The sequence below is a fragment of the Rhinopithecus bieti genome, unplaced genomic scaffold (genome assembly GCF_001698545.2).
Source record: "Rhinopithecus bieti isolate Rb0 unplaced genomic scaffold, ASM169854v2 scaffold_24306, whole genome shotgun sequence".
NCBI classification, from domain to species: domain Eukaryota; kingdom Metazoa; phylum Chordata; class Mammalia; order Primates; family Cercopithecidae; genus Rhinopithecus; species Rhinopithecus bieti.
Genome location: NW_016811898.1, coordinates 1,297,935 through 1,319,036, shown reverse-complemented (window position 1 = coordinate 1,319,036; position 21,102 = coordinate 1,297,935). Strand labels below are relative to the sequence as shown.

General features: G+C 41.2%; 1 protein-coding gene and 1 pseudogene across 1 annotated transcript in view; both read right to left on the bottom strand.

Moving 5' to 3' along the window:
* Positions 1–21,102, bottom strand: part of TXNRD1 (thioredoxin reductase 1) — a 134,619-nt gene that overhangs the window by 92,024 nt on the left and 21,493 nt on the right. Inside the window, 1 exon segment of the mRNA XM_017895322.1 lies at positions 5,389–5,540. Within this exon segment, the coding sequence (XP_017750811.1) occupies positions 5,389–5,540 (152 nt within the window).
* LOC108544267 (60S ribosomal protein L9-like) lies at positions 11,187–11,742 on the bottom strand (annotated as a pseudogene).

The window sequence follows — 21,102 nt, the reverse complement described above, 5'->3', positions numbered from 1 at the left end:
GTTATACAAATTATACCGATAAAAAACAAAATTTTATTTAAAAGTTACTTTTACCACTAGATAACATTTAAACTACTGACACAAGAGACTTTTATGTACAAGACACAAACAACCTGTCAATAAGTTAGGAAAGTTTAGAACCATATTCCTCCAGTTATACAATAAAATTTAAAAGGCCAGAGTAGCCTGAATTTCACAGAGATGATCAATGAGGAAAATGTATTCTTGAAAAACAAAAAACAAAAAAAGTCTCATTCTAACCTTAACTACTAAAACAGTAGACTTCCTATTGTATAGAAGTACACTAGGAGATTTCTGTCATTTTTATAGGACCAAATTCAACATTTTGATAAAATGGGAAAATAAGTTCATTCATTCAACATCATTAGTCTTCTTTTTATTTTTTAATTTTTTTTTGAGACGGAGTCTTGCATTGTTGCCAGTGGAGTGCAGTGGCGCTATCTCGGCTCACTGCAATCTCTGCCTCCCGGGTCCAGGCAATTCTCCTGCCTCAGCCAACCAATTAGGTGGGACCACACCCAGCCAATTTTTGTATTTTTAGTAGAGACGGGGTTTCACCATGTTGGCCAGGATGGTCTCAATCTTCTGACTTCGTGATCTGCCCACCTCAGCCTCCCAAAGTGCTGGGATTACAGGCGTGAGCCACTACACCCGGCCAGTAGTCTTTTTCTTAAACTCTTTTAGATGGCACCTAAGCCCCAGTCTGAATCTGAATTCAGTTCCCCCCACCACTCTGAAACAGCTATAAGAAACGAATATTGCAATTCTGAAAAGGTGGAGAGGATTATCTTTGCACTTTAAAACCTCTTCACAGCCAGATGCATGCAAAACACATACGGTAACTAATGTGTTATGCAAGAGTGGAAAGCTACATTATGCAGAAGTTAGTTTCCTTATGGGCACTTTCCAACTTGAATTAATGCAAATGACATTACTCATCCCAGAGAGAAATGCACATTCATCAGACCAAGTACCAATATAAAAACAAAGTTTCTCAGCCAGGCATGGTGGCTCACGCCTGTAATCCCAGCATTTTGGGAGGCTAAGGCAGGTGGATCACGAGGTTAGGAGATCGAGACCATCCTGGCTAACATAGTGAAACCCCGTCTCTACTAAAAATATAAAAAAATTAGCCAGGCATGGTGGCGGATGCCTGTAGTCCCAGCTACTCGGGAGGCTGAGGCAGGAGAATGGTGTGAACCCGGGAGGCAGAGCTCTGATTTACTCATATCCCACTTGTTAAATAAGATGATTAAATAAAAACTAAAGAAAAAAACCTGGGAAAATTCTACTTCAAGGTAATTTAAATAAATAAATAAATGTGAACAGCTAAGTATATGAGTCATATACCCTCAGAAGAAATTCACCACTTTACCAGGAAAAGCACCTAATCATCTTTCACGGCCAAAGACTAGAAAATTAATTTCCAAATTAACTGGCATCAATCTGAAAACAATCTGAAATCAACAAGGTAAAACCAGGGGATGTTTATCTAGAAGACCTGACATACCCAGTGATTGTTTGGATAATGACATTAAATAAATTTGCCAGGATAACTATATGTTGTTGTTGCTGTTGTTGTTGTTGTTGTTGAGACAGTTGCACTTTCGTTGCCCAGGGTGGAGTGCAATGGCACGATCTCGGCTCACTGCAAACTCCACCTCCCGGGTTCAAGCAATTCTGCCTCAGCCTCCTGAGTAGCTGGGATTACAGGCCTGCGCCAACACACCCGGCTAATTTTTGTATTTTTAGTAGACATGGGGTTTCTCCATGTTGGTCAGGCTGGTCTCCTGACCTCAGGTGATCTGCCTGCCTCGGCCTCCCAAAGTGCTGGGATTACAGGTGTGAGCCACCGCGCCCGGGCAACTGTATGTTTAAATAAGCGTGCAAATAACTAACACAAATGTTATAGGAAAAGTTCTTCATTCCCAGGCTAGTTTTAATTCAGTAAAACTGGGGAAATACAGGCAAGGCTTTGCATTTTCAGGGATAGGCAGGAGAGCTGGGAAATGAGGGAGTTAGTAGATTTCAGAGATAACAGTAAGAATAAGAACATTTGGGGGCATAATGGGGACTAAAAAAAGAAAAGAAAAAAAGAAAAATGACAGGTCAAAGAGACCTGGAATTGCAAGGAGCACACTGATTATCTATCACTAGTAGCAATCCTGACCGCTAGCCCAACTCTTCATTCCAGAACTAGGGCAGGGTTAAAATTGGAATTTTCTGTTTACTTATTTTATTTCTTAATTTTTATTTATTTTATTTATTTATTTATTTGTTTATTTATTTATTTAGATAGAGTGTTGCTCTGTTACCCAGGCTGTAGCTCAGTGGCATGATTTGGCTCACTGCCACCTCAGCTTCCTGAGTTTTAAGTGATTCTCATGCCTGTGCCTCTTGAGTAGCTGGGATTACAGGCATTCACCACCACAACTGGCTAATTTTTGTAGTTTTAGAAAAGACAGGGTTTCACCATGTTGCCTAGGCTGATCTTGAACTCCTGGCCTCAAGTGATCTGCCTGTCTCAGCCTCCCAAAGTGCTGGGATTACGGGTGTGAGCCACCACGACCATATGTATTTATTTTCGAGACAGTCTCACTCTGTCAGCCAGGCTAGAGTGCAGTGGCATAATCATAGCTCACTGTAACCTTGAACTCCTGGGCTCAAGTGATCCTCTCACCTCAGCCTCCTGAGAAGCTAGGATTACAGGCACATGCAAACCATGCCAAGATATATATATATATATTCTTTTTTTTTTTTTCCATAAAAATAGAGTCTTGTTATGTTGCCCAGACTGGTCTCAAACTCCTGGCTTCAGATGAATGAATCACTTGCCTTGGCCTCCCAAAGCATTAGGATTATAGGCATAAGCCACTGTGCCCAGCTCTCAATTCTTTAATAATGTTTGAAAATATAAGTAGAGCGACTGAATGCCTGGCACATAGATGGCACTCAAATGGTAGCTATTAATCCACTGATAGGATTAACTGTACTTAGCATTAAGTCAGGTATTTGTTGATTACCATTTAATCTAGCCTCAGTACTGACAGAAGGAAGATTAACCACCCGAGGTTAGTCCTGATAGGAAAAGGAAAAATGCAAGTAGTTATTTTATTTAACAAACACTGATACAGTGTTTACTATGTGTCAAGTATGTTCTATGGCTTTTATAAATATTTATTAATGTAATCCTCCTAACAAACTTATGATATAGGTACTATCATTATCCACATTTCACACATGGGAAAACTGTACACCACAGGTAAACAACTAAAGTCACATGCCTGATAAATCACAGAACCAAGATCCACACTCTGACTTTAGAGTCTAGGCTCTTAACCATTGTTTGGTAATGAAAAAGACTAGACAAGCACATAATTTCAGAACTAAGAAAACCCTCAGGCTGGGCGCAGTGGCTCATGCCTATAATCCCAGCACTTTTGGAGGCCGGGGCAGGAGGATTATAACAAGGTCAGGAGTTCAAGACCAGCCTGGCCAACATAGTGAAACCCCATCTTTTCTAAAAATACAAAATTAGCAAGGCATGGTGGCCTGCACCTGTAGTCCTAGCTACTTGGGAGGCTGAGGCAGGAGAACTGCTTGAACCAGGAGGCGGAGGTTGCAGTGAGCCAAGATCACACCATTGCACTCCAGCCTGGGCAACAGAGTGAGACTCTATCTCAAAACAAAACAAAACAAAACCCTCAATAAGCAACTAGTTCAAGCCCTTCGTTTTAAAGATTAAAAAAAAAGGAAGTGGCAGGTGGTGTGGGGGTGGGGGCAGTAGGTTCCAAAAGCAGACAAGAATTGCAGAACTAGATAACTAAGCCCTCAGAGGACAAGAATTACATAGCAGTTTTCTAATGCCCAGCCCTCTTCTAAATTCTCTAACACTTACTGCCTGTCCAATCATGTAGAATTTAGCATGGGTTATCTGAGATCATTTTTCTTCTTAAGCCTATGTTCTGCCCTCTCAGTTGAGCTAAATCCCCAGGGATGGGACCTGTGTCTTCCGCCTCTTTGCAGTCCTACTCACAATATGATGTCCTACAGGAAAGGCATCACTATCACATTGATTGGGATGAAGCCTAAGGTGGCATCGATGCATAATGTGTTCAGGAGAGAGACAAGGATGAAAGGGTCTCCCTACTTCAGTGTTTTCACTGCCCACCTTCCTTTTTCTTTACTTGGGAAAAAAGTGCGCGTGTGCACAGGCACACACAGGCACACACACACGCGCGCAAAACGAGAGAGAGAAAGAGAGTCCAAAAAGCCCATAAGCCCATTTATTTCTATGTAAGGCTTCCAGAATAAAAAGGCTTCTGAATTCAAGCTCCTTGAGATCTGGAAAGTAAGTCATGGGGCAGACAAGTTGACAGAAAATTAAACTTAATAATAAATTAACCTCCCAGTGAACCTGGACAGATGGCCACTTACGTTTACCTAAGGCTCCATTGTGTAGGCCTAGAGCTAAACTTCAGTGACATTTAAATGCCCTCAGCCTTACTATGAAGCACCAGACAGATCACGTTTGCCTTTCAATTCTCACCTTCATTAATGGTTTAGTCCACCCTGAATAAGTTAGGGTGTACTAAACTAATCCTCCCCATGGCTGTAACCACTGACCTTTTCTCTTTGATGATCTAAGATTAAGAACCAAGTAGGAAACAGTTTATTCTTTGTGAAGTTATTTTCCCCATAATAAACCACAGCATGAAGAGATATTTACCAAAATTTGGTAGTACCCTAAGTAACCGTTCCTTATAAAATATTCCCTACAGACATATCTGAAAGGACAGTAAATCAACTGGTTTGGTAACTCCCCCACCCTAACCTTACCTGAACTTGACTACCTGAAAACATCTCATGCTTCCCAAAAGCTCAGAAAGAGATTATTCAAGCAGTATTTTGTTATCAAAACCACATTTTACAATTACTCTAAAGCAAGTTACACCTACATACACTTTTCCTTTTTTTTTTTTTGAGACAGAGACTCGCTCTGTTGCCCAGGCTGGAGTGCAGTGGCACAATCTTGGCTCATTGCAACCTCTGCTCCCGGGTTCAAGTGATTCTCCTGTCTCATCCTCCCAAGTAGCTGGGACTACAGGCGCATGCCACCACATCGGGCTAATTTTTGTATTTTTAGTAGAGACGGGGTTTCACCACGTTGGCCAGGATGGTCTCGATCTCTTGACCTTGTGATCCGCCCGCCTTGGCCTTCCAAAGTGCTGGGATTACAGGTGTGAGCCACTGCGCCCAGCCTGCATACACTCTTCCTAAAGGTGAAATCCAATTCTTTACACTTGAGCTCGAAAGTCTGTCAAATTGCTACAATTCCATTTAAACCCCTTGAGTTTAAAGCCTTACCTCAGCACAGCGTGTGCATGTGGACCTACTGAAGATGACCACAGAGTGACCGTCTATATAGGCCTGAAGCAGGGCTCTGAGGTCTGCAGTGGCCGTGCTGGTGAATCCTGCTGGGTTCTCTGGCAAAGCTTTACCAGGGTGATGATCTTTAGCTAGAAGTAGTGGAAGTAAGGATGGTAATTATCACAAAGGAAAACATGATGATGCATTTTCTAATATTAGGTTCACTCTAAAAGCATTACCATTTCAGTCTCACAGGCCAAAATAAGGAATCTGAGGAAGGAAGGACTCTAATGAAGATTATAGATTTAGTTCTTTCATCTGACTGGAACCTCTGACAAATTATTCAATATTCCTGACTCAGATCACACTCAAGATATGTTCTCAGGGGATCCTGTCAAGTAACAAGCCGTAATCGGAAGATTCCCTGGACGCAGGAAAATAAATAACAGGTTCGAAATACTGAGGCCACATTTTATGCCATCTCTATTCCCAACCATGGTTTAACTGCAGAGAGGCCAAATGTCAGACAGATGTCCCCTTCCAACACAACTCTGCTTACAGACATAGGGGCAGACCTCTCAAAGCAAGGTTTACACATTTTCTCCCAGGCTAACTCCTGGATAAGCAGACACAGGATCTTCAGGCAAGATGCAGCAAGATTGCAATAAAAATACTTCCTGTGGATTCTCTGTTTTCTCCTCAGGATTTTGTGCTGGCCCAATCAGGCATCAAAACAAACATGATCCAGCTTGGTGGTATGTTATCCCCACATGACAGCACTGTCATCCTGGGCATCATCACCAGTCAAAACCACCAAGAGATTGCTACCTCCAGCTTGTAAAAATGTTTAAACTAGCCATCTTCTTCAGGACCCACAAATAAACCAAGCTCAAGCCCACCCTTACTACTTGCTCCTTCGGTGATTTCTTCTCATTTCTGCTGATCCAAGTAAGCCATTCATCCTTCTTCAATCTCCTTATCATCTTCATAGTTGGTATGTGTATTTATCCAGAACTAGACAGAGGGTTAATGTTTGTATGCCTCCTTTCATTTAATCCTTCCAGCAATATCATTAGGTGGGTACTGCTACCATCATCCCCATTTTACAAACAAGGACACAGACTCAGAGAGGTTATGCAATGTCCTCAGGGCTGCACAGCTTACAATAAGTAATGGAGCTAAAATTCAAAGTTAGTTTATCATTCTCTAGAATCTACACTTTAAAAAAAAAACAGGTTTAAAATATAGAAGTCTTTTTGAAATATAGCTTTTAATTTTGATCAAGTCAAATATATCTTTTTCTTTTTTGCTTGTGCTTTTGGTGTCATTATCATATATAAGAAACTATTGCCTATTCCAAAGTCACAGGGATTTTACTTTTTTTCTAAGTGTCTTGTAGTTTTAGTTCTTACTTTAGGACTATGATCCATGTTAAGTTAATTTTCATGTGTTGTGTGAGGCAGGCATCCAACTTTCTTCTTTTGCATGTGGATAACGTGCTGTCTCAGCACTATTTGTTGAAATGACTAATCTTTCCCTATTGGTATGTCTTGCCACCCTTGTCAAAAATCAATTGACCATAAATGTAAAGGTAGAGCCCATGCTTTTTTTTTTTTTGAGACGGAGTCTCGCTCTGTCACCCAGGCTGGAGTGCTGTGGCCGGATCTCAGCTCACTGCAAGCTCCGCCTCCCGGGTTCACGCCATTCTCCTGCCTCAGCCTCTCGGGTAGCTGGGATTACAGGCACCGCCACCTCGCCTGGCTAGTTTTTTGTAGTTTTTAGTAGAGACGGGGTTTCACCGTATTAGCCAGGATGGTCTCGATCTCCTGACCTCGTGATCCGCCCGTCTCGGCCTCCCAAAGTGCTGGGATTACAGGCTTGAGCGAGCCCATGCTTTTAACCAGTATGTTATACTGTCACTACACCTAGACTGATATTTAAATGGTGTTAATAAAATCAGCTAAATTCCCAAAATGTTTATTATTAATCATTATTATTATTAATCATTATCTCTAGTAAGCTTTCACTTTCATCATACTTTTGGTACTATGTGTTTTAAACCATGAACATGTATTATTTTATAAAGATAGTTTTAGAAAGTAGTTAATTTAAGAAATTTTAAATAACCTCTATCATACAATGTCAATTTAGCATCAACAACCAAGAGACTGTTTTATTATATACCAGACAATCAAATGTTATTAATCCTTAACATATGGACAGAAAAGTGAAAAGGAACATAGAAATATCCTAATCTTTGAGATATAAGTGCTATGATCTGAATGCTTCTATACCTCTAAAATTTCTGTGTCAAAATCTTAACTCTCAAAGTGACAGCATTAGAAGGAGGGGCCTTTGGGAGGTGATTAGGAGCCCTCAAGAATGGGATTAGCGCAGTTATGAAAGAAACTCCAGAGAGCCCATCTCCCCTTCCACCATGTGAGGACACAGCAAGAAGGTACCTACTGAGAATCAGGAAGTGGGCCCTCACCAGACATGGAATCTACTGGCACCTTGATCTTGGACTTCCTAGGTCACAGAACTGTAATAAATTGTTTTCCCTTGTTGATAAGCCTCCTAGTTTATGTTATTTTGTTTTACCAGCTTGAACAGATAAGAAAATGAGATGTGGGTTCTTCTTAAAGAAAAACTAGCTTGTTGTAATTTCTCGCTTGTTGTAGTTTCTCTGGGCAGGGGGCGGTGGCTCATGCCTGTAATCCCAGCACTGGTAGGCTGAGGCAGGAGAATCGCTTGAACCTGGGAGGCAGAGGTTGCAGTGAGCCAAGATCGTGCCACTGCACTTCAGCCCAGGAGACAGTGCAAGACTGTATCTCAAAAAAAAAAAAAAGAAAACTAACATTTTGTGCCAATTAATTATAGGATCCCAGAAGAGCAATGGGACTTATTTGTTGCAGAGTATACCAGATCAGTCTATACCTATAGTATCTGCCTTCCATAAGTGGAAAGGAGCCTCTCAACCCTTATTTGCATCTGAATAAACAAGACTTCCTAGGTCTCATCCTTATCCTTAACCTACTGAATCAGACTTGCAAGGCAGGGGCCTAAGCATGCATATTTGTGTGTGTGGCCAGGTGCGGTGGCTCACGCCCGTAATTCCAGCACTTTGGGAGGCTGATGCAGTTGGATCACCTGAGGTCAGGAATTTGAGACCAGCCCGACCAACATGGTGAAACCCCATCTCTACTTAAAATACGAAAATTAGCTGAGTGTTGTGGCACATGCCTGTAATCCCAGTTACTTGGGAGGCTGAGGCAGGAGAATTGCTTGAACCCAGGAGGTGGAGGTTGCAGTGAGCCAATGTTGCACCACTACATTCTAGCCTGGGCAAAAGATGAGACTCTATCTCCAGTAAGTAAATAAGTAAATAAATAAATAAACAAACATATTTATGTGTGTATATATTTATATATGCTCACACACGTATATGCATATATTTTAAATGTTCACTGGTAGTTCTAATGCATACTCTTAAGAACTATTGGACTAAAGCAACATGACACATGACTATAGCCTCATCGATGATACTTCAAAATTTTAAAATTAAACTCTAGTTCTCATTTTCTGTTCTCCATTTGTCTTATTTTAAAAAGTAATGTAGAAGTAAACATTCCTCATGATAACATCTCAAGAGAATGAGAATCACAGAATGTTAGCTTGGGAGAGACATTTGGGGTCACTAGGCCAACTGTGTTCCTTCTACTGATGAGGAAACTGAGGACCAGTCAGGTAATTAATTGGTATCAGCGTCAGAGCCGTCACACAAGCCTCCTGATTCCATAACGCCTTACTGACTCCTTTGATTTCATGGGATGACTGCCTCTAAAAGCAGGTGACAATTCCTTACATAACATCTATGCCAAGGGCACCACCCAACTATTAGGCTCAGATATTTGCCAAGACACAGAACAGAGAAGGCCATCACAAGGAAAGGAATAACGTCTGTGATTAAGAAGAACTGCATTCTTACTGGAGAGAGACTGTTTATCAAAAAAAAAAAGTACAGAGGGGCGGAGCAAGATGGCTGAATAGGAAAAAAAAGAAAGTACAAATAGATAGAAAGATAAACAGATAAGTAAATAAATCATAAGAGGTTAGCCACTACCTGTAATCAAAATCATCAGAATTTTTCCTTAAATTCTGCCTGTAACAAAAAAGGAAAATAATTTTTTTTTTTTTTCTGAGACGAGTCTCTCTCTGCGCCCCGGGCTGGAGTGCAGTGCAGGGTATCTCAGCTCACTGCCAAGCCCGCCTCCCGGGTTCCTGCCATTTCCTTTCTCAGCTCCCGAGTAGCTGGGGACTACCAGGCGCTCCCACCACCTCGCCGGCTAGTTTTTGTATTTTTACCTAGAGACGGGTTTCACCGTGTTAGCCAAGATGTTCTTGATCTCCTGACCTTGTGATCCGCCCAGTCTCGGGCTCCCAAAGTGCTTAGGATTACCAGGGGCTTGAGCCACCGCGCTCCGGCCAGAAAATAAAATTTTATTATATGTTTATCATTTGCTTATAATTTTCCCCCTCAATTTTGAAATAAAATTTGAAGCAGCATTCAAAGAAATATGTTAAGTAAATGTTACAAGAACAGCACAGAACCAGGTAGTGAGTAAAACGCAGATAAAACTGTAATGAGCCAGGCATGGTGGCTCACACCTGTAATCCCAGCACTTTGGGAGGCCAAGGCGGGCAGATCACCTGAGGTCAGGAGTTCGAGACCAGCCTAGCCAACATGGTGAAACTCTGTCATAATGAAAAACACAAAAATTAGCCAGGCATAATGGCGAGTGCCTGTAATCCTAGCTACTCAGGAGGCTGAGGAGGGAGAATCACTTAAACCCGGGAGGCGTAGTTTGCAGTGAGCCGAGGTTGCGTCATTGCACTGCAGCCAGGGCAACAAAGTGAGGCTCTGTCTCAAAAAAAAAAAAAAAAAACTGTAATGATAAGTTGCTTCCATTTTGTTCCAACATTTTTGCCTAATATCAATTCCTAATATTTGGATCCATGAAGTACTTACTGTCCACTTGTAAAAACTGAAACTAAAGAGTAATAATAAAATAGGCTCCCTACTTGTTTTTATACAAGTAAACAGAGATCAGTAAAAGAGATTAGATAGACCAGAAAGAGACAAATACAGAATCAGTTATGATTTTAAAAAAAGCCATCACGTGGCCGGGCACAGTGGCTCACACCTGCAATCTCAGCACTTTGGGAGACTGAGGTGGGCAGATCACGAGGTCAGGAGATCAAGACCATCCTGGCCAACATGGTGAAACCCTGTCTCTACTAAAAATACAAAAATTAGCTGGGTACGGTGGTGCATGCCTGTAATTCCAGCTACTCAGGAGGCTGAGGCAGGAGAATGGCTTGAACCCGGGAGGCAGAGGTTGCAGTGAGCCAAGATCATGCCACTGTACTCCAGCCTGGCTACAGAGCGAGACTCCATCTCAAAAAAAAAAAAAATCACGAAGCAATAAAATATAATTTCAAAATAGTATGGTAATGATGACTTGATAATTTGGGGAAAAGTTTTTTCACTTTATTATTGTATAACACAGTATATTGAATGGAACATTTTCTATATCTCTAGTGAGTAACAACTTCCAAACTCAGAAGTAAATACAAACAAAAAGACCAACAGAGTATATACTGTAAAATAATAATAGTTATTTGGGTTTTTTTCCCCCAAATCAATAGGTCTTTTATTGTATCATTTAAAAATCACAAATAGGTCTTAGAAATCATCCGGCATCTTGTTTCTATAGCTGGACAACTCTTAGATCTTATTTATTAGCCTGCTGAATAGTTCCTTTTCAGAGACATAGATACCATCCCAAAATTTCCTGATATCCTTGTTTTTAACTGTTTGTGGCTTGCTGAATCAAAGCCACTGAATATGAAACAAGGTCAATGTCATTTCCTTCAAGGCTTAATTCATCTTTCTGGGCTTGAGATACTGAACAAGCAACACCTGGCCTCATCCAAACTCTGCGGATGTATTTTTCAGCCAAGAAATTTCGGATTTCAACAAGAGACCCATTCTCCTGGTGAAGGACGTTGATGGGGAAGTGAGCATACACAGACCTCATCTTGTAATGGAAGCCATTGTAACACCCTTGTTATACCCTTCTGTGCATGACTACAAACAGTCCAAATGGTAGCCAGCTCCTTTCTGTTTCCCCACCATTTGTCAACCCGGTGCCTCTTTTTCTTTTCTGAATTCTTTCTACATTGATGTGATCTGAAGTCCCTCCCCAGGTTTCCTCTGGGGCCCTTCACAATCACTGTGTGTCCCTTCAGAGTAATGTCAACAGTCTGATTGCTGAGAATGATCTTCATTCTTGCAGTAGATGCAGCAAAGATAGATAATAGTTTTGTATAAGGTAAAAGAGCAGCATAGGGAAAATACTTATAGGGAAAAAAAAAAGAATAAAACAACAGAAAGAACTCCAACAAATTGGTAAGAAAACAACAGGACCACAAATGATAAAATGAAGAACAAAAACAGCCAACTCATTAGAAAGAAAATAGCAAAGAAAATAGAATAAAAGATCTATTTTATTTTTACATCATAATGAGAAATGCAGATTCACATGATGGAATGTTATTTCTTACATACAAAAAAAAAGATGAAAACTCCCAGTGCTGATAAATGTACACTGAAGTGAGTCCATAGGGCTGTGTAACACAAGCTAATACTATTCTTTTGGAAAACAATTTGACAGTGTGGGTTAAAAAAACTCAAATGGCCGTACTTTTTTTTCTCTTTTTTTGAGACAGGGTCTTGCTCCAACACCCAGGCTGGAGTACAGTGGCTCAATCTCGGATCTCGGCTCACTGCAGCCTCCTGAGATGGCCATACCTTTTAACTCAGTGTTCTTTTTTTTTTTTTTTTTTTGAGACGGAGTTTAGTTCTTGTTGCCCAGGCTGGAGCGCAATGGTGCGATCTCGGCTCGCCACAACCTCTGCCTCCCGGGTTCAAGTGATTCTCCTGCCTCAGCCTCCCGAATAGCTGGGATTACAGACATGCACCACCACACCCGGCTAATTTTGTATTTAGTAGAGAGAGGGTTTCACCATGTTGGTCAGGCTGGTCTCAAACTCCCAACCTTAGGTGATTCGCCTGGGTTTACAAGTGTGAGCGCACTGCGGCCCAGCCCATAACTCAGTATTCTTATTTGTGACGACTGGCCTTTAAAAAAAAATCTAAAATAATGAAAATATTTATTCATAAGAAAGACCCCTACCTCCTAGCCTTCTCTTACAAAAGCTTTCAGTAGTTTTATTAACATAGCTACTGTCACCTAGTTAAAGGGGGATATTCCCAAATTCCCTTTCAATGAAAGTGCTATAGCTTTAGGATCAATCATGTTAACTTTCTGTAAAACCCAGTGGAATACAACAGGCCACAGGCCTATCAATACTCACCATTCCCTACCTCCTGAACATGTCCATAACCTTTCTAGATACAGGGACAAAGTTATACCTTGCCTCAGCCTTTCTCTCCCCCAAGGCTAAGCTGCAACGAGGTTCTATCCCTGCTCTACAGCGTACACCTCTTTGTTTTCCCTGCCTTCAATCCCTTCTTTTAATCTAATTATTACAAACAATTTCATTATAACATCTTTAGCTATTGCAAAAAATTAGAAACAACAAATGTCTGACATTAGAGGAATGGTTAAATTACAGTAGCTCTCTTGTTCTAACCTTATTTAGTGGCTGCATACTATTCAAGATTCAAAATAACGTGGAAATAGTTTGACACAATGTTCGTTTTTTAAAAACCTAAAATACCAAGTCCTATGTACCATAGTTTTACAATTCTGTGAAACTCAACATAAAGGTATCTTGAAAAAGAATGTGCAAAATGGTCACATTAGTTATATTGGTGTGACAGAATTATTCGTGACTTTTCTTTCCTGTATTTCCCAAACTTAAAAAAAAATTAAAGTTGCATACCAGCCTATCACATTTGTTCCTGTCTCTGACTTCACTAAACAGAGAAATTCATTGAAGTCTTTGTACTTTTAGGGAGATAAAGCAAGATATTTGAACTGTGGGATTATTAAAGGGATTACTAAAGGAAAACACTTCCACTTCTCCTCCTCAAGAAAGAGGTTCCCATCTTCATACAATTCATTATGTGCTTGTACCTGCCAAAACCACTGACTCTCATCCATGACTACTACCACCTGAAAGCCTGCAGAGATCCAGGTTTTGAGTGGCTCTCAGTCTACACATTGCTTAGAGAGCTATATAACTGATACTTATCTCTTTGGAGAAACCTTGATCAGCCACTTAGCTGTGGGAAGAAGCTCTAGTTTGACAACAGAGGAACATCATGGTACATAAGGAGTGCAACGTAACTGGGGGAAACTGGAAAACAGAAAGGTAGTATGAAATATGAAAAGCACAGGTCAATAAAGCCACTCTCCAATTTTGAGTTATCCCCAAGTGGCATTTCACAGTATACCAGGACAATGAATGAACTTCAAAGCAGGGAAACAAAGGGGAAAGCAAAGGAGTCTGGCAGATAAAAGCACATGGCAAGGCTAAACACAGACTAAAACTGCCACGTGTTAGAACTTGAGTTTTCGCCATTCATAAGCAACACAATCACTTCAAGTGTGATGATAAAAATTTTACAGCACGCCACTCTGCCTGCTGTCATCACTTTCTGGTTTACAGGTTTGTCATGCACATATTTTTACTCGTTGCTTGTGGTTAAAAGCATGTGGACTGCAAGTCGGAAGAAATCAAGGATTTCCACAGAACCCCAAACCTCTTAACAAAACTTATTCAGTTCAAGCACAAAGAGTATTGCAAACACACCACCACTCTCAGAAGATTCCTTTTAACAAAGTAATAATTATTACAATATTTTATTCAACCCACAAGACAAATATTACTATTAGGTCTGACAAGACCCCATCAAGTAAAGAAGTTACTCCATAAAAGACCTAAGAGTGGGGAAGCTTAAATTGGTAAGCTATACCCATTACAGTGCCTATAAATCAAGTGAAGACAAGAAGGTATTTATATGTGTTTCTGAAAGTCTGCAGGGTATGACAAGCTGGAAAAATAAAACAGAAATCTTTATGGAAACACAAGGAAGGAAGACTAAAGACTCCCTAAAAGGACATGATAATGAATTTCTAGTGTTGAAATTAATAATAAGTACATCTTAGTTATTAGTATTATTTATTTACCAAATTGAAATAAATGCTAGGAAGGCATTTTTTTTTTAGCCTTAAAAGGATTTTAGTTTTACAAATAAATGTCATAAAAAGGACTACAATATCCTGCTTATAGCTCTTGTGCTTGTACCTCCTTCAAAGGAGTCTTATTTAAGGTTAAGATTAAACCTTAGTTATACTGGCGTCCTAGCCAAGAACTCCCACTTGCCTCACTCCACAGTTGTATTCTAACATGATTATATGCCAGGTCCAGGATTCAGTGGCTGTGTGAGCCTGAGAATACACATTTGAAAGGAACTCTGAGCCGGGCGCAGTGGCTCAAGCCTGTAATCTCAGCACTTTGGGAGGCCGAGACGGGCGGATCACAAGGTCAGGAGATCGAGACCATCCTGGCTAACCCGGTGAAACCCCGTCTCTACTAAAAAATACAAAAAACTAGCCGGGCGAGGTGGTGGGCGCCTGTGGTCCCAGCTACTCGGGAGGCTGAGGCAGGAGAATGGCGTAAACCCGGGAGGCGGAGCTTGCAGTGAGCTGAGATCCGGCCACTGCACTTCAGCCTGGGAGACACAGCGAGACTGTCTCAAAAAAAAAAAAAAAAAAAAAAGAAAGGAACTCTGTCTTCCACAGAGGACCGGTTTATGGAATGGTTCATGATAAGAGAAATTATGCCAGAAATCCAAGCACGCTACCACTGGACATTGTGCTGTTTGAGGTGGCGAGGAGGTGGGAGCGAGGTGGGAGGAGGTGGAGTTAGTCTTGGTTTACTAGAGTCACTTTGGCCCAGAGTCCTGTCAGGGCGTGGGCTCTAACCATCACAAAAAAAAAAAAAAAAAAAAAAAAAAAAAGGTAAGAAACTCATTTTCTAAAAGCAAGTACTAACACGAGCTTTTTTTTTTTTTTTTCTGGACAAAGGTTTTGCTCTTGTCCCCGTCAGGCTGGAAGTGCAATGGCACCGATCTCCGGCTTCACTGCAACCTCCACCTCCCAGGTTCCAAGTGAGTTCTCTGCCTCAGCCTCCCAAGTCACGCTAGGAGCTACAGGTCGTGCGCCACACCCGACGCCCACTAATTTTTGTACCTTTAAGCGTAAGACAGGGTTTCCACATCTTGGCAGGCTCGTTCTCAAACTCATGAACTCATGATCGACCGCGTGCCTGGCCTCGTAAAGTGCTGGGATTACAGGCATGAGCCACTGGGCCCGCCACTACAGAGGCTTTAAAAATCATTAGTAGGCAGACACAGGGCTCATGCCTGTATCCCCAGGACTTGGAAGGGCAAGGCAGGTGCATCACCTGAGGTCAGGAGTTTGACGACTACTGTGGGCCAACATGCGTGAAAATCCCATCTCTACCCAAAAATACACAAAATAGCTGACGTGGGTGGCATGCGTCCGTAATCCCAGCTACTCAGGTGGCTGAGGCAGGGGAATTGCTTGAACCCCAGAGGTGGAGGTAAGTGACTCGAGTCGTGCCACCTGCACGCCCAGTCTGGGCGACAGTGAGACTCCGCTCTCAAAAAAAAACAAAAAAAAAAAACAAAAAAAAAAAATTGTAAGTAATAAAAAAATAAAAGTGTTAAATGAAAAAATAAAATGTTAACAGTTTTCTTAGTATATCACCTTTTAAAATGACTTAAGAAATCAGACTTTTCACTGAGCTTGGTGACTCATGCCTGTAATCCAACACTTTGGGAGGCTGAGGAAGGAGGATCACTTGAGCCTAGGAGTTCAAGACTAGCCTGGACAACATAGTGAGAACCCAGCTCTACAAAAATAAATAAATAAAAATAAAATTTAAAAAGAAATCAGACTGGTTGGGTGTGGTGGCTCACACCTGTAATCCCAGCATTTTGGGAGGCTGAGGCCGGCGAATCACCTGAGGTCAGGAGTTCGAGACCAGGCTGACCAACATGGAGAGTCCGTCTCTACTAAAAATACAACATTAGCCAGGCATGGTGGCACATGCATGTAATCCCAGCTACTCAGGAGGCTGAGGCAGGAGAATTGCTTGAACCTGGGAGACAGAGTTTGCGGCGAGCCGAAATTTGCCATTGCTCTCCAGCCTGGGCAACAAGAGCAAAACTCCATCTCAAAAAATAGAAATCAGACTTTTCTCATCTGTGAGAGAAATATCATTGGCAGCCAGGCACAGTGGCTCATGTCTGTAATCTCAGCACTTTGGGATGCTGAGGCTGGTGGATCACCAGGTCAGAAGTTCGAGACTAGCCTGGCCAACATGGTGAAACCCCGTCTCTACCGGAAAATACAAAAATTAGCTGGGCTCGTTTTATAGTCCCAGAGGTTGCAGTGAGCCGAGATCGCGTCACTGCATTCCAGCCTGGGTGACAGAGCGAGACTCCATCTCAAAAAAAAAAAAAAAAAAGTGTCGGGCACGGTGGCTCACACCTGTAATCCCAGCACTTTGGGAGGCCAAGGCGGGCGGATCACGAGGTCAGGAGATTGAGACCATCCTGGCTAACGCAGTGAAATCCTATCTCTACTAAAAATACAAAAAATTAGCCAGGCGTGGTGGCGGGAGCCTGTAGTCCCAGCTACTTGGGAGGCTGAGGCAGGAGAATCGCTTGAACCCAGGAGGCAGAGGTTGCAGTGAGTCGAGATCGTGCCATTGCACTCCAGCCTGGGTGACAGAGCAACACTCCATCTTAAAAAAAAAAAATTTCCACAAAGATGTCTTTTCTGGACAAAAAACATATACACGGAAGACAATGTAGGTACTTTTTCTGATTGTAAAACCTGAATTACAGTCATTAAAATATAAAAGGAATCTGTGGACAATTACTAAACTGATCCTTCATATAAATACATACTATATACCAGTTAAGAACTAAATTAAGCTAAAAAGTTCTCTTGCCTATACCTATACTAGACCAATAACTCTCACAATTTCACTAAATGTGTTTTATACATATATACAGAAAATATGTTATTTTTTCATATTGTTATATGAGTATTAAGAACACCCAGTCGTACATAATTGGCATATTTCTTCTTGTTCTCCAGTTAATATTCAGGTGGTTTAAATGCTAAAAGCAAATGAAACAAACAATCCTACTTTAGAAATAAGAATTATAGAAGTAGGGTAGCTGATTTCATGATTGAATGTGGCTTAACCTCACATTCAGTTGGTGAAATTGGTTAAATATTTCAAGGAACTAAATATGCTTATAAACAGATAAAGAATAGAGGGAGTGAAGCAAAGAAAAGATGGTGTCCGCAAAATTATTTTTAAAATACTTTAGGCCTGGCACAGTGGCTCATGTCTATAATCCTAACACTTCGGGAAGGTGAGGCAAGAAGAATGCTGGATGCCAGGAGTTTGAGGCTGCAGTGAGCTATGATCCCACCACTGCACCCCAGCCTGGGTGACAGAGCAAAACTCCATCTCAAAAATAAATAATTAAATTAAATTAAAAAAAAAAAGAACACCCAGTAAGTGGAATAATCGTAGTTCACTAAAACATCAGTCAATGTGACCAACAACAGGGCTTAAAAGAAACTACCTCAATCAGTCTTCCCAGTTGAAATCTCTCACAAAAAGTTGAGAAATAAGACATGCGGTTACACTGTATTTCAACAGGTTTCTTTTAACCCCAAGGTTTAAGAGAAAACTGTAGAAAACAATGGTATTTAGAACCTCTCTGATTCAGTAACATTTTGTTTCTCACACACAAGTACAAACAGCATATCTGGAGGAAAATAAAACTTAATAAAAGATACCCTACCAATCTACACAATCTTGTCCAGAAAATACAAGGGGAGGGGCCATTTTCAAACTTATTTTATGAGGTCAGTAGTATTCTGATACCCAAACTAGACAAAGATAGTACAAGAAAAGGAAACTGTAAATCAACATCCCTCATAAACAAAGATGCAAAATTCTTCAACAAAATAATGGCAAATTGAATCTAGCAACATAAAAAAAGAATAATAATATTCCACGAGTTAGTGGGGTTTATCCTGGGAATGCAAGGCTGGTTTAGACTGTTCATATTAACAGCACAAAAAATTCAATTATATGCCAACAAATTAGATACCCTACATGAAATGAACAATTTCTAGAAAGGCATGACTACCCAAATTGAGTCAAGAAGAAATGAGACTGGGTGCATTGGCTCACAGCTGTAATCTTAGCACTTTGGGAGGCCAAGTTGGGTGGATCACCTGAGGCTAGGAGTTGGAGACCAGCCTGGCCAACAAGGTGAAACCCCTGTCTCTACAAAAAATACAAAATTTAGCCAGGCATGGTGGCATGTACCTGTAATCCGTTACTTGGGAGGCTGCGGCATGAGAATCACTTGAGTTTAGGGGAAAAAAAGAAATGAGAAGCTAAATAGACTTATAATCTTGAATAGACAAGAGATTGAATTAGTAATAAAAAGTCTTGGCCGGGTGCGGTGGCTCACGCCTGTAATCCCAGCACTTTGGGAGGCCAAGGCAGGAGGATCATCTGAGGTCAGGAGTTCGAAACCAGCCTGACCAACATGGTGAAACCCTGTCTCTACTAAAAAGACAAAAACTTAGCTGGGTGTAGTGGCACATGCCTGTAATCCCAGCTACCCGGGAGGCTGAGATAGGAGAATCGCTTGAACCCGGGAAGCAGAGGTTGCAGTGAGCCGAGATCGCGCCATTGTACTCCAGCCTCCAGCCTATGGAACGACAGTGAAACTCCGTCTCAAAAAAAAAAAAAAAAAAAATTCCCACAAAGTCCGGGCTCAGATGATTTGCTGATAAATTCTCCCAAATGTCTGACACAGAATTATCACCAATTTTTCACACTCTTTCCAAAAACAGAAGAGGAGGGGATACTTTCCAATTCATTCTATGAGATTGGTATTACCCTGATTCCAAAATCAGACAAGGGCATCACATGAAAAGGGTATGGTGGCGGGCACCTGTAATCCCAGCTACTAGGGAGGTTGAGGCAGGAGAATCGCTTGAACCCAGGAGGCAAAAGTTGGAGTGAGCTGAGATGGCGCCATTGCACTCCAGCCTAGGCAACAGTGCAAGACTCCATCTCAAAAAACAGAAAAGAAAAGAAAACCACAGACCAATGCCCTTTGTAAATATAGACAAAAAAAATTATCCACAAAACATTAATAAACCAAATCCAATAATATATAAATTTTACACACCACAACTGAGTGAAATTTATCCCAGGATAAACCTTGCACAGGTTGATTAAACATATGAGAATCAATCAATGCAACACATCATACTAATAGAATAAAGAACGAAAACCACATGGTTATTTCAACAGATGCAAACATTTGATGATACCCTTTCATGATAACAACACTCAACAAACTAGGAATAAAAGGAAACTTTTCTACCTGATAAAGGCCACTGATGAAACACCCACAACATCATTTTTTTAAGGCTGTAAATAGTTCAAAATAAGTTTCTTTGACTCTGAAAAACAAAACAAGAATCAGCAATATTTCAAGCAAAAGTCAAAAAGGTTGCTTTAGCTTTCCCAGTGCAGTCCATCTAGTTAACTTGTGTTTTGCTTGGTATTTGTGAACATGTCGGTTCTTTATGAGTCCCATACATTCTTTCTCTATTTCAATGTTACAATCTTAAAAGCTATTAAAGCCCGGCGCAGTGGCTTACGCCCGTAATCTCAGCACTTTGGGAGGTCGAGGCAGGCGGATCACGAGGTCAGGAGATCGAGACCATCCTGGCTAATACAGTGAAACCCCATCCCTACTAAAAGTACAAAAAATTATCCAGGTGTGGTGGCAAACACCTGTAGTCCCAGCTACTCAGGAGGCTGAGGCAGGAGAAAGGCCTGAACCCTGGAGGCGGAGCTTGCAGTGAACCGAGATTGTGCCACTGCACTCCAGCCTGGGTGACAGAGTGAGACTTGGTCTCAAAAAAAAAAAGCTATTAAAACCTGCATTTGAGAACACCTGTTAACGTCCTTAATATAGCTTGATTATAAACCATCTTTTGAGAAAGAACAAAGCAAGACAACAATTGTCTGTGAATGACAAAATTTGCAGGATACAGTTAAAAACATGACTGTAGACCACCTATTTGCATTTTGATGACACTTGCATTTTACCAATAATCTTTGAGACTATTTTTATTTCTTACAGTCATGTGAACTAGAAAATATTTTATTTAAGTGCTTATTTTTCTTTTTTCTTTTTCTTTTCTTTTTTTTTTTGAGATGAAGTCTCACTCTGTCGCCCAGGCTGGAGTGCAGTGGTGCGATCTTGGCTCACTGCAACCTCCGCCTCGCAGGTTCTAGTGATTCTTCTGCCTCAGCCTCCTGAGTAGCTGGGACTATAGGCATGCGCCACCACACCGGGCTAATTTTTGTATTATTAGTAGAGACAGGGTTTTACCATATTGGTCAGGCTAGTCTCCAACTCCTGATCTCATGATCTGCCTGCCTCAGCCTCCCAAAGTGCTGGGATTACAGGTGTGAGCCACCACGCCTGGCCTACTGCTTATTTTTCTTTTTTTTTTTTTTTTTTTT